This window comes from Maylandia zebra, linkage group LG6 (assembly GCF_041146795.1).
Source record: "Maylandia zebra isolate NMK-2024a linkage group LG6, Mzebra_GT3a, whole genome shotgun sequence".
NCBI lineage: Eukaryota > Metazoa > Chordata > Actinopteri > Cichliformes > Cichlidae > Maylandia > Maylandia zebra.
The window spans coordinates 31,942,997-31,960,339 of record NC_135172.1 but is presented as its reverse complement, the minus strand read 5'-3'; the positions used below and the strand labels follow the sequence as shown (position 1 = coordinate 31,960,339).

At 37.3% G+C, this 17,343-nt stretch overlaps 1 protein-coding gene across 1 annotated transcript in view; it reads left to right on the top strand.

Moving 5' to 3' along the window:
* Positions 1-16,895, top strand: part of tusc3 (dolichyl-diphosphooligosaccharide--protein glycosyltransferase subunit TUSC3) — an 87,259-nt gene extending 70,364 nt beyond the window's left edge. Inside the window, exons 7-10 of the mRNA XM_004539192.2 lie at positions 1,016-1,079; positions 4,187-4,261; positions 12,139-12,229; positions 16,596-16,895. Of these exons, the coding sequence (XP_004539249.1) occupies positions 1,016-1,079; positions 4,187-4,261; positions 12,139-12,229; positions 16,596-16,611 (246 nt within the window). The 3' untranslated portion in view covers positions 16,612-16,895. The remainder of the gene's footprint in view (positions 1-1,015; positions 1,080-4,186; positions 4,262-12,138; positions 12,230-16,595) is intronic.
* Positions 16,896-17,343: the final 448 nt, after the last annotated feature.

Below are 17,343 nucleotides of genomic sequence, written 5' to 3'. Positions count from 1 at the left end.
AGCGGGGACATTGATCCAAGCATATCATCAGGTTTAGATGGCTATAAGCTATAGCGGAAAAAAGATCAATTTGTTAGATGTCGATGATTCTGATCATAAAGTGTCTGAAATGCACAGAAATCAGGATAATTATAATTTTTGTTTCTGGAACGGTTAGATTTGATGATCCTGTACTATTTCCATTTTGTTTTTTTATTGTTTTGTATTCGATTCATTCTGAAAGATTTTAAAGTACAATTAATTCAACATTTAGAGAAGATTGTACTGAAGTGGGAAGTTTAGCTTTGGCAGACTGCATAAAACATACCAATTCTCATTCAGAGCAATCATATGTGTATGTGTGTGTGATCGGTAAGGTAGGTTTAGGTTGACCTCTCTGCCCACTGCATGAAAAATGTACCCTTTCTATACACCTACACACCACATGGATAATTCCTCAGGCTTGAGTCATATGAACAAGCACATTAATGAATTCTGATCTAGAAACATACTCAAGCAACACACATTTATACAATTAAATACAATTACTTCTCCACTCAGATCCCCACTTTCTATTCATTTATTAAAACACTAGTGACGGGTCTCTTAAAATCCTGTTCGTCCTGTCTATGATGCATTTTATGCCACCCTCAGAACGTCACATTGGGAAAGATTTTACTCAATTATTTTTAAGGTTTATTTGCTTGTTTGTCTAGTGCATTTATAATACACTGCCAGCTGGTAGAAACGCTCCATGGACACTGCAGAAAGAGTATACAACTGCTGTCTGGGAACACAACTGAAGTTAGTTTTAAACAGGCTAAACTATGAATGTGGTTTTATCTGATGATTCAGTTTAGCCCTTCAAAGAACTGGTAGCATTACTGTGTGGTAATACATAATAATTCCAGAACCACAATCCCACCGTGTCCTTTTGTTTATTATAGAAGTTTTTGAGTTTGTTAGTGACTGAATTACTCGCTGAAAAGAAAATTCTTAACTGACATTGTTTTCTTCTCTTTCTCTTCCCCCCCAGAGTTATATTCATGGCAGCAGTCAGGCACAGTTTGTGGCAGAGTCTCACATCATCCTTCTTCTGAGTATCCTTTAATTAAATTGTTCTTGTTTGTGTGTCACATGTTGCAAAATGCTAATCATCTAGAGTAATATATCTCCATGAAATGTCCAGCAGCTCATCTTGGCAGCAGATTCCTTTAAATCACCATTTCCTCACCCACAGCACCTTTGAGAACTTTTTATGTTTGAAAGAGTGTTCCCTTTTGTTTTTATTTGACTTTTTTCCCTCCAACAAAGTCAAAAATCTCTGTTAAGGCCTTTCTGTTGGACTGAAGAAATTCACAATACAAAGACAATGGGTTGTCCTCTTTTCAACTTTTCTCCTTGCCTGATTTGTTCCAAATTCCAACAGCTCATGATTGAGTGTGTCTTTGCATGTATTTTCTTGGGGTCTTGTTTGGCAGGATATATTTTTCTGTTTGTATTTGTTTACTTCTGTCTGCTTGTATACCCATGTGTACTTGCAGTGGGGCTTCTGTATGTGTGTGGGTAATGATACCATTCATTCCTAGCTGTTCTGTTCACCCCCATAGGAAATAACAGGTCCAAGGTCACACCTGCTGCAAAGCTATATTTATTTGTCCATGGTCACACAGGGTTTTGTTGGGTTTTTTTGTCAATCTTCTGCCCATCTGATTACACCTAAATGAAACATACGCACCTGCTGAAATGGTAACACAGCTACCTTTGTTGTTAATGCAGGTGGAGTGAGCACATTTTATGAGCATCATAGAAGAATGTAATCTTGCTTAATCTTTAATTTATGCATGCGGAAACAGTTACCACATTAAGCTACAAAACCATACTCAATTAAATGTTTCCTTGATGGTATTATTTATTTGTAGACTGTCTAGCATCTTGGTGGTTATTAGTTATACTAAAGTTGCAACTAATATTGGTGCGAATGAAGTGTTAAACAAGTGTTAATTTGTTATGTTTCCAGGGCTTTATATTGTTTATCAAACATGGTGTGACTGTTCAAAATGACATTTTATATTCTTTAAACAAAGCAAAGAATTTAAAAGTAAAAATATCCAACAAACAAAGACCTGTTTTAGTTGTGTTTCTAAAGCAGCTCTCCTACAGGTAGCTACTGCATAGTTAATATGCTTTTTATTTCATAATCTAAGGTTCACATATTCATAATGTTTGTTACTATAGACTGATGAGGGTGTAGGATGCCTGCAGGCCAAGGGACTGTTTTGTTTTTGTTTTTTTGTTTATTGGATTGTTTTTTTAATAGTTTCAGCCCTGCTACAGTCTTTTTCAAGTTCAGTTGCTCCTTGTAAGAGAAAAAGCTGTGGTTGCTTTGACATGATGGAAACTTTATATCAATGCAGATTGGTCTATAGTTATAATAATTTTTGTGACACTCTGTATAGCCACCCAAACAGCCACCTTGCTGTACTTTGAGATCTTGTCTTTGTGTCGCACCAGCATGCCATATCTTTTACCCCAACATCAAGAGAATACCTTAGTTTTTCCCCTGTATGTTCCCATGTGGCAGTCTTTGTTTGTGCACCCCATCAGGCTTTGCCTAGTTGTGTGCATTTGTATGCAGAGCATGCTAGAGAGAAGAATCTGTAATTAGGCCCTAAGCCATGTGAGCCTGTGCTTGAAGTGATTTAAAAACAGCTCAGGTGTTGAATGAAAAAATGTTTGCTTCTGTAATATATAAGTGTTTACAATATTGTATGAGTATTGTATGAATTGTTCACAATTATTAAAGTTTAATCCTAACTGCAAATTACTTTTTGCAGTTAGGATTAAAGTGATTTGTCTTTCTGCAGCTGTGTGTTATTAATAATTTCACTTTATGCATGTTCTACATGAGCACAGACAAAGACTTGTTGTTCAAAAATACTAGCTATGTTATTATTCTTATTACTCTTATGTTATTTTCTTGTGTGTGTATATATATCGATACAAGTATTGTTGCACCCCTAATATGTGTATATTAGGGGTGCAACGATACTCGTATCGATATTGAACCGTTCGATACAGTGCTTTCGGTTCAGTACGCATATGTATCTAACAATACAAAATTTTTAATTTATTTTATCAACTTTTCTTCTGACGATGCTGTCTGTGTTAAGCGCTCAGTGGATCTGCGTTCGACTCAGACTCCGCCAAGGCTGCACTGTCGAGCGCAGATCCACTGAGCTCAGCGCAAGCTAGCGAGAAAAAAGTTAAGCTTGTTGCAACATGGCAAATTGAACCTCCTCCATCCTCATTCAGATCTGGCGTTTGGAACTATTTTGGTTTTCATGTGAAGTATGACCCTGGTGGTAAGCGCGTCATGGACAAAAGTAAAACAGTATGTCGGATGTGCCACGCAATGCGCATTTAGCTTGTTAACGTGTTGACGCCGTCCACCCCCATGCACGGGGCGATCCACGGTAACTCGTTAACAGAGATTTGCCGCATTATGGTGTTAATGTCATTTTAATGAGATTAACACTGACAGCACTAGTGGGGACACAATGAATATGACTGCACATTTACACCGACATCATCCTAGTGCAAAGACAAGTGGAAGCAGACAAAAACAACAAGCGCACATGCTACAAACTTTACCCGAGTCATTTAGACAGCCATTAGCACATGATTCTCCTTATGGGGACCTGATATGTTTAATATGCTGCTGAGAATATACCCCAGAAGAAGCGTATAGTATAGCTTTTATTTTGGAAAGAGCCATTTCTCTGTAATAAACTCTCTTTTCCAAAGATGAGTGATTTCTCGATCAGATAGATTTATTTATTTTTTATATATTTTGTTGTTTCAGCAACATTACATTTAAAAACTGTACTTTTGAGTTAAAAATATATATTTATAATTTTAATAAATGACAAATTAAAAAGGCATGAACATTTTTTTGTATCGAAAAAATATCGAACCGTGACACCAGAGTATCGAACCGACCCAAGAATTTTGTGTATCGTTGTACCCCTAATATATAACATCCTTTCTTTCTTTTAGATTTTTCATTGTTCTATAGACTGTTCTGTTTGCTACACCACAATAGTCATTAAAATTAATAGTTTAACTAACCTTTCTCTCAATATAAATTTCTACTTTCTTCTTTCGTGTTTACGAGTCTGTTGTTTCCTTGACAACCTTGCCCCAGATGCTGCAATCACCATGGGGATGGTGCTTCTCAATGAAGCTGCCACCTCCAAGGGAGATGTTGGCAAGAGAAGAAGTAAGTTGACAAAGTGTGTGTGTGTGTGTGTGTGTGTGTGTGTGTGTGTGTGTGTGTGTGTGTGCGCGCGCATATGTATCTGTCTAACTGAAACTAAATACATTGGAGCTGTGGCATACTTGCGTCCCTTATATTGAATATATTTCAGGTATCACTAATAAACTTGAAAAGTTAATTTTCTGTGACTTTATAGAAAAAAACTCATTCATGCAAAATATGTTCTTAATCTACATGAATATCACATAAACAGAAACTAATGGAAATGCTAATGGTATCCAGCTGGATCCGTCTATGATCTTTGCAATTAACAATGGGTGGAAAAAAAAATACTGATAATTACTGAATTTACACTCGCAGTCTGTCTGAAATTAACATCTGATTTACTAAGCAGCAACTAATTATGCAGCCACCAACTATGCAATTTGCAAGTAAAGAAGTTTAATGCCACAGTTCAGTTATGACCTGAAAGTTAAAAAGTATTAACTTGAGAACTGTTAAAAGTAGTGTTGTGGGAAACGTTTTACGGAAATTATTGGTATTCAATTAAAGTTAAATTAATGTACGTAAAATGCTAAATAGATTCACATAATAACGCTCAGAATAATTTAAAAATACACATTCCCCCAGCGATATAACACAACTATTAAGAGCATGGGTTATACCAGAGCAGGATCAATAGAATTTCTGTTCAGCTGTATTTATATGATGCAACTTCAAAACAACAGTCACTTCAAGGTAAAAGAATGCAATATTAGTTTGAAAAGCCCAACTAGTAGGCTTTTTTACAAGCAGGTACTCGGTAACAGTGGGAAGGAAGTAGTCCCTTTTAACACAAAGACATGGTAGAACCAGACCCAAGGTTGGACAGCCATCTGCTGTAACCACCTGGGTGGTGAAGTTTAAAAAAAAGACATAAAGACACTAGGACAAAGCACAAACTATGAGATTAAAAAAATAAAGATTATATCATACCTGATTCTGGACATATATATAGTCAAATGATACACTCAATTATCTGAAACTTCATGTCAGGTGGAGTAGAGGCTAATAGTAAACGTTGATCAGTTTGTATTATATTTGTAAAGGGCACTTCATTGATCACATTTAAGGCGAGTCTGGGATTACAATTTGTAACTCCTTTAATCTTTAAGATTTAGGTTTGTTGTGGAAGTTTTCCATTAAATAAAGCCTGCAGACGAGCGGTGAGCGGTAGCTAACATTCTTTAATCAAAACACACAAAGAACAGACAACCAAGCTTGTGGAGAGCCTACATCAGCGGTCCCCAACCCCCGGGCCTCGGACTGGTACCGGTCCGTGAGTCGTTTGGTACCGGGCCGCGAGAGTTGAGGCTCAGGTGTCAAATGTATAGTTTTCAGGGTTTTTATCGGTCTTCAGCGTTATTTTGTTATCGTTTTTATCGTTTACTCGGTTTTCCTGGGTCTTTTCACATGTGTTATGAATAATTCTTCTTTTTTTCGGTACCGGTACTAGTTTTATTTTGTTGTATTTATCCGCGACACCTTAAAGGCCGGCCCATGAAAATATTGTCGGGCATAAACCGTTCCGTGGCGCAAAAAAGGTTGGGGACCACTGGCCTACATGACCGTGGGGCAGACGGTCAGCAGAGTCTCCCTGAGCCTAGCATGGCTCTCAGTTAAATACCTTCTCCGGGAACAAAAGGCAGCACACAGCTGTTTCACACCTTAAGGTTCACACTCCCTTGCTACATCCCAGAGTCCTCAAAGAGACAAAAGATTCTTCCTGTGTAGCTGTCTGCTTCCCCCAACTTCCTTACTAGACCCCCACCATTTGTCTTACTGTATGAGTGTGAGACTTGTTAAAATCCAGTTGCACCAAGGCATCATACAATAAAATAATGTGATTAATACATAAGTAAAAGAAATTCCTATACAGGTTTCTAGTCTACATATGGATGTAGCCGTTTTTAAATAAACCCCTTAGCTTTAAACGCGCACCATGAGGTAAATCATTGGTTTTAGACTAAAAAAGGATGTTTTGGCTGCAGCCGTGTTCGTTTTTTAAAGCTACTAGTTTAATATTTAGATTAGAGGCTTGGATTTTATCAATTTTGCTTACCAAAATTTAAGCACATACTTCTTAGATGTGCTAAGAACCATAATTTTCCATGCTATTTGTAATATAATTCTAGTAATTTTATTAAAATGCTTGTAACACTTCCAGTCTGCACCAGGCTATGAACCCATTTTATTTGCAGTGAAAGCAGAAGTCTGAAGATTGACTCACTTTTGCAGCCATCCTCAAGTTGCGATTAGAGAAGTTGCAATTTTTGGCAATACATTATAATGTGTGCTTCACTTTTCACCCCTTGGGGACTTTTGCTTGGTGTGCACACATTTGACTATTTATTTAATCACCTTGATCATACCTTTGGTTTGGTGTGGTACTAAAAAGTGGAGCATGTTTTTAGGAAGAAATTATGGTCCCTGACCTCACATGAATGTCTGGGAGTCTTATGATTGTGACACATTACAGATGCAAAGTGGTCACTTGACTATAATAATTCCATATTAAGTATATGTACATATTGTCACTATTACTTCATTCTAATGTGTGTATTTGCTTAAATATGCATATTAAATTGATGATAATATGGAAGTAATTTACATGTCTTTCTCCTAGGTTTCATCTAATAGTTGGCAGTTATCATAATATTTACACCTGCAATATTTATTTTAAATAAATACATTTTAAGATAGAGCTCTCCTCTCTGGTACTTTTTGTACCAGACTGCATGCTTCAAACTGGGTATCATATCAGAAAATTAGTGCAAGCCTCTAAACAGCCCTTAATATTTTACAAGAGTTTGAGGATAATTTGTAGATTATGGCAGGAGATGGATATTAGATGACCTCTCTGGTAATTACCTCAAACACATAGACACGGTTACACACTAGGGGATTTAATTAGAGTTAATGTGATGAAAAACCAACTCAAAAAAGTGTTTCACTTGTCTTTGTGAGGTCCCATATTAAATGATCACTCTAAATATCTAAGGGAAAGAGTATCAACCCTGAGTACTTCTTCAGATGTTAAAGCTTGACATTTAAAAATATAATATTTTTTTTAACAACATCAGGACTTGTTTTTCCAATATCACACAAACACATACCACTCTACATACATAGAGACACACACATGCGTAGGTGGCACACTTAATTATCACCTGTAAAATGACGACATATTATGCGCACACTGCAGAGGACTCCATAATTTCCAGCAGTATTTTTAGTATATCGACTACTTCAATTCAGCCTCTTTTGTTGAAATACTACCTACTAATTTACATAAATTAAAGGAACCACACTATGAGGATTACATTATAATGAAACACAATAATTTTAGTGCTTACAGAAATCAGCAATTTACAGAAAAACACGTGCGTATCAAAGTAATTTAATAGATTGGGATTTATTCAAGGAGGGGGTGGAAAAAATGGAACACAGTACAGGAAATGGGGTGATGCCAACTTTGAATTAAAGGTATACACTGCCAAAATGAATATTGTTTTCTTCAAATGTAAGTTAATTATGGGGGGGTTGATTTTCCTTTGTCTTTTAGCTGCTACCTTTAGGGGTCACCAAAGGAGATCATCTGCCTTATAAAAATAATATGCTATCAAATTGGGGCAACATTGTTGGTCTAATGACAGCAAAGAGTTTGTGCAAAACCTGATCATGTATCTTATCCAGTCAGTACTGCAGTGTTTCGTAGTTTCTTGAGCTTAAATAGTTAATTAGCTTTGTCTTGACTTCAGCTGTTCCCAAAAGACAAATACTTATTTGACTCTTCTTCGGTTTTTAGCTTGTTCGAGGTCTGTTTGGGGCCATTACACTGCTGCAGCATCAATGCTTCTCCTTAAAAATACAAATAGGTGTATGTAGCATGTGTCTGAAGAATGAAGTGGTTCTGTCTCTCTCCCATTTGTCTCTTTACAACACCCTGCTGTCACTCTATTAAGTCAGACTTGGAATTATCCACATGTAATATAGATAAAGAAGCTTTTCTCATTATTTGGTTTGGCCCAGCCAAGATGTTTGTCCCCAGCCTACCCCAGTAAAGAATATATTAGTGAACAAAAAGAAATCACTGTGAACAATTATATTTTTGTAATGGGGGAGGAGGCTTTTATTCTATCTGCTTGGTTTGTTGTAAAGTCAATGACTTATGTGTGATTGTATCTTCTGATGGAGTCACTTCACAGTTTATTCTTTGATTAGCAATTGGCTGCCGAAAACATGAGGAATCATTTAGCTTTACAGTCTATTCATTTTCTCCTCCTAATTAAATAGGCTTAACTTAATATGTTTATTGACTTCCTCTTGCTTGGGAAATGTAAATTTATTTTTACCATGCCAATATATTGTGATTTGAGCCAAGTCATACAGTCAAAAGAGGGATTACCACCTTTGTCGCTGAGGGAAATCATTCAGTTTAAACAACTTGTCATTTCGCCAAGGTCATAAATCACTTGGCATACTTGCATGCCTCGTGTGTGTATCATTATCCGTGGATGCATACTAAGATCTCTCAGTCATAATTGATGAGGTAAGGGAAATGCATCCCTTTCTACTTAATTAATGAAGATACACAGACGTTCTGATGTTCCCACTGTATATGTGGATGTTGCAACCCTGGAAGAGCAAGGACACATGCACTTTCTGTGTAGACTATGTAAAATATACATTATTTTCAATTAAGTCATTTGGTAGCACATTTCTGTAATATAGTACTTGGGTATTTTCATCAATTGGGCATCAGTATATTCCTTATTTGACCTCAAAAGGAACATAAGGTAGAGGGGATTCTCCACCACTCGCAGCCTTAGCAGCTCAGTCTCTAGCCTCTCCCCTTACTCTTGGGGAAAACAGTGAATCCCAAGTTGCTGCTGTGTGTGTGTGTGTGTGTGTGTGTGTGTGTGTGTGTGTGTGTGTGTGTGTGTGTGTGTGTGTGTGTGTGTGTGTGTGTGTGTGTGTGTGTGTGTGTGTGTGTGTGTGTGTGAATGAGAAAAACACTGTCAAGTTTTTTTAAACTAAGGTTAAAAAACTGTTTACCTTTAAATAGCTTAAATTTACCATTGTGACAGATGTCCCCTGTCTTCAGTGCTGTGAGCATGTGATTTGTACCGTGTGGTCAATGCACTAGGTCGTCAGTATGCATTCTCACTTTGAAAAAAGTTGGGACACTTTGTAACACGTAAATAAAAAGAGAATGCACTGATTTGGAAATCTCAACCATCATTTTATTCACAATGGAAAATGTCAAATCTGAAGGCTTAAATTTTAAAATTTAGTCATTTTGAATTTGATGGCAGCAACAAATCTCCAAAAAGGTGGGACAGGGCCATGTTTACCACTGCATAACATCCCCTCACCTTTAACAACGGCCTGTAACCATCCGGGAAGTGAGGAGACCAATTGCTGGAATTGTAGGAAATGAATGTTGTGCCACCTTTTTCTTGAATTTATTTATTTTTGGTGGGGGGCTCATAATACACCAAAGATTTTCAACAGGTGAAAGGTCCAGACTGCAGGTAGGTCAGTTCAGCAGTTCAGCTGTGATACATGCTGTAATGGGTTTAACATAATTTTGATGCATGGAAACGAACAAGTTTTAAAGGAACATACAGTATGTGCCTTTCAGCATCTGTGATGCATTTCCAGATGTGCAAGCTGCTGATTCCATAGGCACTTATTCACCCCCTCAGAATCAGAGATTCAAACAATGTGCTAATAACAAGGTGCATAGTCAATCTCCTCTTTAATCCACAGTATGCTCGGTCCATGTTTTCCAAAATGAATTTCAAATTTTTGATTCATGTAACCACAGAACAGTTTCCCACTTTGTCTCCATTCATTTAAATGAGCTTTGCCCTGGAGAACACGGCAGCATGTCGTGTTAACCTGCATTTGTGGATATCATGGAGATATCACAGGCGATGGAGATGTTCAAGATTCTTTATTTGTCTTATGCATAGTCATAAGAGTGGTGTGTCCTGAACGGCTCCTTGACTGTGCAAAAGAGAAACATTAAGTAAAGTAATGTTTAAATTAAAAATCTGAAATTTTAAATTAAATAACTGAAAATGTACTTTGTGCAAATGGAATGTTAAAGTGTTTTGTGCCCTATTAGCATAGCAATATATTGACAGAGCAATGCAAGTAGAATAAACAAAATGATCAGAGTAATGTAAAAACAGGGTAATGTAAACCCGTTTACAATACAGTAGATGTTTCTGAGCCCATGCAGAGATTTTTGTGACAGAATCATAGCTTTTCTAATGCAGCTCCACCAGAGAGTGAGAGGTTTGCAGGCAATGTCCCTTGCACACAGAGATTTCTGCATATTTTCAGAGCTGTTCGATAACATTATTTGCAATAGATGATAATTTTACGTTGAGGAACAATATTCTGAAATTGTTGCACAATTTGTAGATGCAATTTTTTTCCAGTTTGATGAAACGCTGCCCATCTTTACTTATGAGAAACTCTCTAAGACACACTTTTTATATAGCCAATTATGTTGTTGACCTGTTGCCAGTTAACCTATTTAGCTGGAAAATGTTCCTCCAGATGTTTCTTTTTTTGTGCCATTTACCTTTCTAGCCTTTTGTTGCCCCGTCCAAACTTTTTGAGACATGTTGCTGCCATAAAATTCAACATGAGCTCAAATTTTTGTCATAATAAATTTTCTCAATTTAACCATTTGATAGGTTTTCTATGTTCTGTGAAAAAATATAGGTTTATAAGATTTGCAAATAATTGCATTCTTTTTTTTTTATTACACAGATTTGGGGGAATTTGGGGTGCAATATCACTTGCTCTCTTAAATATCACAACAGCAAATGTAGTCTTATACAGTACATCTTATATTTTACCAGCCAAATGTTTTGATGTCAACTTTCTCGTGCATCCACACTCACCCTCTTGTTCTCTAACACTCTAATTCTCCTTTACGCACACACACGCACGCACACCCCGTGCGTGTGTGTGTGCCCCGTGTAAGGACAAGAACATATCTCGCTATTTAGTCTCCAGGAGAGGTACTCATCCTAATCCCTGATTAACAATATCAGTCGGTGGTGACAGTTTTAATTTAACACAGTACTTCTTAGGGATTAGCCACTGCACAGGGGTGTGCATACACTCATACACTTGCACATACAGTGATAATTCCTCGGCAGATAAAAGGTCATGCTTATGTATATTTCACTTTAGAATAGCCACTGAGGAAATATGATGATAATGGCTTCAAAGATAATTTTCTGTAACCCAGCAGGGTTTATCACGACAAAGAGACAGTAGCACATACTTTAAGGGATTATTTTTAAAGAAAAAAGGCTAAAGGAGACTTTTTTCATAATGTCTAGTTTGTGTTTTATATTCCCTTTCTAGTAATATTCTATTATCATGTTATGTTACCAGTGAGTTGTATGTTTTTGTGTTTAGCCGCTTATAAATTTGTGTTTATACATGTAAACTACCAACATGCAGATAAAAAGATGCTTTTAGTGTGTGCTATGTCTGAATCCTGTAAGCATATTCAATTTGAAAATGGATCAGAGAAACACTTGCTTCTGTGTTTATATTGGGCATGGAATGCTTGAAATGAATGCCTTTAACCAAGAAGAAAAACAATAATCTCAGGCCTTTTTCAAGTTATTATAAAAGAACATATTAGGGTGTCATGAATTTGAAAATGTGCAAGAATAAAATGTGCTTGTAGTAACTTAAAATCTAGAGGTCGTTGTGTAATGAAATATTGTTAATGATATTATAGCACAAGACTTCTAACCAGTAATGCACAGTAAAACAAGTCTGTCTTTGTCTTCTTGCAGTCATCTGCCTGGTTGGCCTTGGCCTGGTGGTGTTTTTCTTTAGTTTCCTGCTCTCCATCTTCAGGTCGAAGTACCATGGATACCCCTACAGGTAACTATAGCAACCACACACCACTGTAAAGATGCTTCCACCACAGCTCAACAATTATTCAAGCGCAATATACAAGCAAACAATGAATCTGAAAATCACTGAAGCTGACATAAAATCACTGCAAAGTTTTTGTTTTCACAATGCAAAAATCAGAGCCAAAACAGATCCATCAGTTCAAATTACTGCCTTGATTTAAAGACAGCTATTCAATCAAAAATACTCTCTCCAAAATATACAAGACACAGAGCCAAAGAATCAGTCATAGAGGCAGTATATTCAATACAAAGTATAACACAAAAGTTTCCTCAATTAAATAGTTAAAGTCAAAGGGGTTTTTTCTCCAAAGGGTCTCATGTAGTGAACACACTTTTACATTAAAACCCATTTTCTAGTCAACCTACAGCAATTTGATTCCATTGTGTGCTAAAGGTCACCATAATAATAGATTTAATGCTTAACGGAAAATATCCCACAACTCTTCAGAGTTTGGGTTCAGTTTACCCGTCCGTGAGCAGCTTTAAAACATTACAGCAGCCAAACCCCCTAGCTGTTGAAACTCTTGAAACTCACCTTTGAACAGGATGTCAAGGGGTCTTCATCAAGGCAGATACTTTACAATAATAGAAGCTTGAACTATGAACTCTTCCTTTAAAAAGACACAAATTGTAGTCTTCTAGTTCAGTGGATGGAGTTCAAATATAATAACGATTGTCTTGAGACTTTATTGTGGTATGAAAGTGATAAACCTTTTCTTTATAGGTCTGCTGAGACCATGATTTCCAAAATGAATTTCAAGTTTTGTTTCAATTTAGACCATAAAAACAGTTTCCATTTCATTCCATCCCATCTTAAATGCACAGGGGATAGCAACATTGCCTGGTCTTGCTTATATTTGATAGAGTGGTTTGGTAGTTTAACCTTGGATTTATGGATGTAACAATGAATGGTATTCACTGAAATGGTTTTCCTGAGCCCATTTAGTTATTTCTACTACAGAGCTGTTTCTAATATAGTCATGTCTAAGGCGCCGTCATTCAATATCAGGTTTGTGGCACTATTGTTTGCATACTGCGATTCCTCCAATTCGATGGATCTTTCATTGCTATTAAGTGCCTCAATCACCGAATTCAAAGAAATATTATTATGCCTGCACAATCTCTGAGTGTTTTCATTGTTAGGGTTTTATTTGTTATTGTGAAATACAGTGGGGCAAAAAAGTATTTAGTCAGCCACCGATTGTGCAAGTTCCCCCACTTAAAATGATGACAGAGGTCAGTAATTTGCACCAGAGGTACACTGCAACTGTGAGAGACAGAATGTGGAAAAAAAAATCCATGAATCCACATGGTAGGATTTGTAAAGAATTTATTCGTAAATCAGGGTGGAAAATAAGTATTTGGTCAATAAGAAAAATACAACTCAATACTTTGTAACATAACCTTTGTTGGCAATAACAGAGGTCAAACATTTACTATAGGTCTTTACCAGGTTTGCACACACAGTAGCTGGTATTTTGGCCCATTCCTCCATGCAGATCTTCTCGAGAGCAGTGATGTTTTGGGGCTGTCGCCGAGCAACACGGACTTTCAACTCCCGCCACAGATTTTCTATGGGGTTGAGGTCTGGAGACTGGCTAGGCCACTCCAGGACTTTCAAATGCTTCTTACGGAGCCACTCCTTTGTTGCCCGGGCGGTGTGTTTTGGATCATTGTCATGTTGGAAGACCCAGCCACGTTTCATCTTCAAAGTTCTCACTGATGGAAGGAGGTTTTGGCTCAAAATCTCACGATACATGGTCCCATTCATTCTGTCCTTAACACGGATCAGTCGTCCTGTCCCCTTGGCAGAAAAACAGCCCCATAACATGATGTTTCCACCCCCATGCTTCACAGTAGGTATGGTGTTCTTGGGATGCAACTCAGTATTCTTCTTCCTCCAAACACGACGAGTTGAGTTTATACCAAAAAGTTCTACTTTGGTTTCATCTGACCACATGACATTCTCCCAATCCTCTGCTGTATCATCCATGTGCTCTCTGGCAAACTTCAGACGGGCCTGGACATGCACTGGCTTCAGCAGCGGAACACGTCTGGCACTGCGGGATTTGATTCCCTGCCGTTGTAGTGTGTTACTGATGGTGACCTTTGTTACTTTGGTCCCAGCTCTCTGCAGGTCATTCACCAGGTCCCCCCGTGTGGTTCTGGGATCTTTGCTCACCGTTCTCATGATCAGTTTGACCCCACGGGATGAGATCTTGCGTGGAGCCCCAGATCGAGGGAGATTATCAGTGGTCTTGTATGTCTTCCATTTTCTGATGATTGCTCCCACAGTTGATTTTTTCACACCAAGCTGCTTGCCTATTGTAGATTCACTCTTCCCAGTCTGGTGCAGGTCTACAATACTTTTCCTGGTGTCCTTCGAAAGCTCTTTGGTCTTGGCCATGGCGGAGTTTGGAGTCTGACTGTTTGAGGCTGTGGACAGGTGTCTTTTATACAGATGATGAGTTCAAACAGGTGCCATTCATACAGGTAACGAGTGGGGGACAGAAAAGCTTCTTACAGAAGACGTTACAGGTCTGTGAGAGCCAGAGATTTTCCTTGTTTGAGGTGACCAAATACTTATTTTCCACCCTGATTTACGAATAAATTCTTTACAAATCCTACCATGTGGATTCATGGATTTTTTTTTCACATTCTGTCTCTCACAGTTGAAGTGTACCTCTGGTGCAAATTACTGACCTCTGTCATCATTTTAAGTGGGGGAACTTGCACAATCGGTGGCTGACTAAATACTTTTTTGCCCCACTGTACATCAGAATTAGCATGTATTATTAAAGATTCTCACTTTCAATGTTGGGTTTTCTTTGTACTAGTTGAATGTTGGGTTTAAAGGAATTGCACATTTTCTTTTTTTGAAATGCACTTGGACTCCACTGGTTACTCAATAACTTATTTCTAATATTTTACATACGCTGGAAATATATGTGATGTGGTTTGTAAGACTGTAGCAAGGTCTTGACTTAAAATACAGTCTCAAAAGGCCTAGCTGAGGGTCCATTTTTAAGTTGCTAAAATATGGATGGATGTATTGGGACTTGTCATATACTGATTAGTTAATATTTTATATTTAAAATATAAAAATGTCATAAAAATTAAAACATTTTACAAGGATAGAAACTTTTATGAAAAAAGTCTCTAAAGTGGCATTATTTATGGCAATTTTTGCATACAGTGCCGCATATACTGTATTTTCTGCACTATAAGGCACATTTAAAATCTTTTAATTTTCTCAAAAATTGACGATGCACCTTATGTATGAATTCTGGTCGTACTTATTGACCTCGAAGAGATTTTATGTGGCACACAGCATTCACAAATCTGTCAAAAACTGTTTTAGCACAACTTTGGTAAGCTACGAAGCCGCACCACTTGATGGGTTGTCGGAGCATTACGGCTACCGTAGTCAGGAGCCTTGCAGAGTAATCTGGGTCCAAAACTCCAGCCGCTTCAGGTCCCAAAGTCAAAAGAACACTGCGGCATCACTGAGAGTTAAAAACTGTCTAAATTCTTTCATCCTTAATAAAATGATCAGCGTTGTTACTTTACCAGGTGTAGCAATTAAGTTTAACATCCAGGCATCCATGAAAACAGAATTTATTAAATTTAACGGAGTTACAAGTTAGCAGGAAGTTAGCTCACTAGTTTCCACCTAAACATGATATAGCAACAAATGCAATCGCATGGTAGGATGCTGTAAACGGACCAAACTTCAGTCAGGAGAACAACTGAGATAATCCATCAACAATATGAGGTTAGTCATTAATATACTGCAACAACATGGGAATAGAGCAGCTGCCAGAGAATTCAACATTAATGAATCAATAGTACAGAAGTGGAGGAAGCAAGAAGAATGATTTGAGTAAAGTTTGACTTATCTGACTGTTTTCTTTCGCTTAATGCGCCTTATAATCCGCTGTGCCTTATCTATGAAAAATACGGCAGTACAGTTTTAAATTCCTATTACTTAAGTCTGATTGTGGCTTTGTTTTTATTCTTAAGTCCATGTTATGTTAGAGTGGCATACAGAAATGTTTAGGGCTAATTCAACTATTCATCAGTTAGATTTCTGTTTCATAAATGCAAATCCGTTTCAGAAATGTTTCTTGTTTACATGCTTCCAGAAACAGTTTATACTCCAAATGTGTTTTTCTTTTTTCCTTTTAGCTTTGTGTTTCACGAAAATGTTTTTAATGTAACACAAGGTTAGACAAAGAAATACTTTATTTATATCTCTTATTTTTCCCTCTCCTTGTTTTTTTCTACCCTCTTTCCTTCTCTACTTATTTTAATCTATCTCTGTCTCACAGCTTCCTTATTAAGTGAACAAACACAGTAGAGGCAGCCAGAAAAAATGTCGAAGAGGTGGTAGGTGAGAAGAAGAGGAGTTGAGAACATACTTGAAGAGGAGGCAGTGTCACTACTGAGTCTAAAGTGCATGGTCTGGTTTCTATTAGTGTATGTGTCGTTGTTGTTTTTTGGGTTGTTTGTTTTTTTGGGGGGTTTTTTTGTTTTGTTTTTACTTAACTACTACCATTAAATCTGCAAGCTGAATAAGAATTGGTTGTCACTTCATACACTGGACAATAAAGGCACCATTTTGCATGTCATGTATCTTTGTTGTTTTTTCATGACTCTTTAGCGCTGAAGTTTTTTATGTGGTTATATAAACTGACCAGTGACAGTGGCAGTCTAATCATTTGTGACATATTGTTGTAAACATGAATTGAACCATATTTTACAAAAATGCTGTTAAAAGTAAAACTGGAAACGAAAGATTTATGGTGGGTTAATGGGGATAAAAATGGGGCCAAAATCTCTAGGTCAATTCAGTATTTTTAAGTAACATGGACTAAGTAACCCTCTTTATTAAGTACATCTTGTTAGCACTGGGTGGGACTCCATTTTGCCTTCAGAACTTCCTTAATTCTTTATGGCATAGCCCCATATTGATTGTCCATACTGAACAATAGCATGACGGAGTTGCATGTCAAATTCTGTCCCCACAATCTGAACATCACAGCTTCGACACTCATTGGAATTAAGGAGTCATCAGAC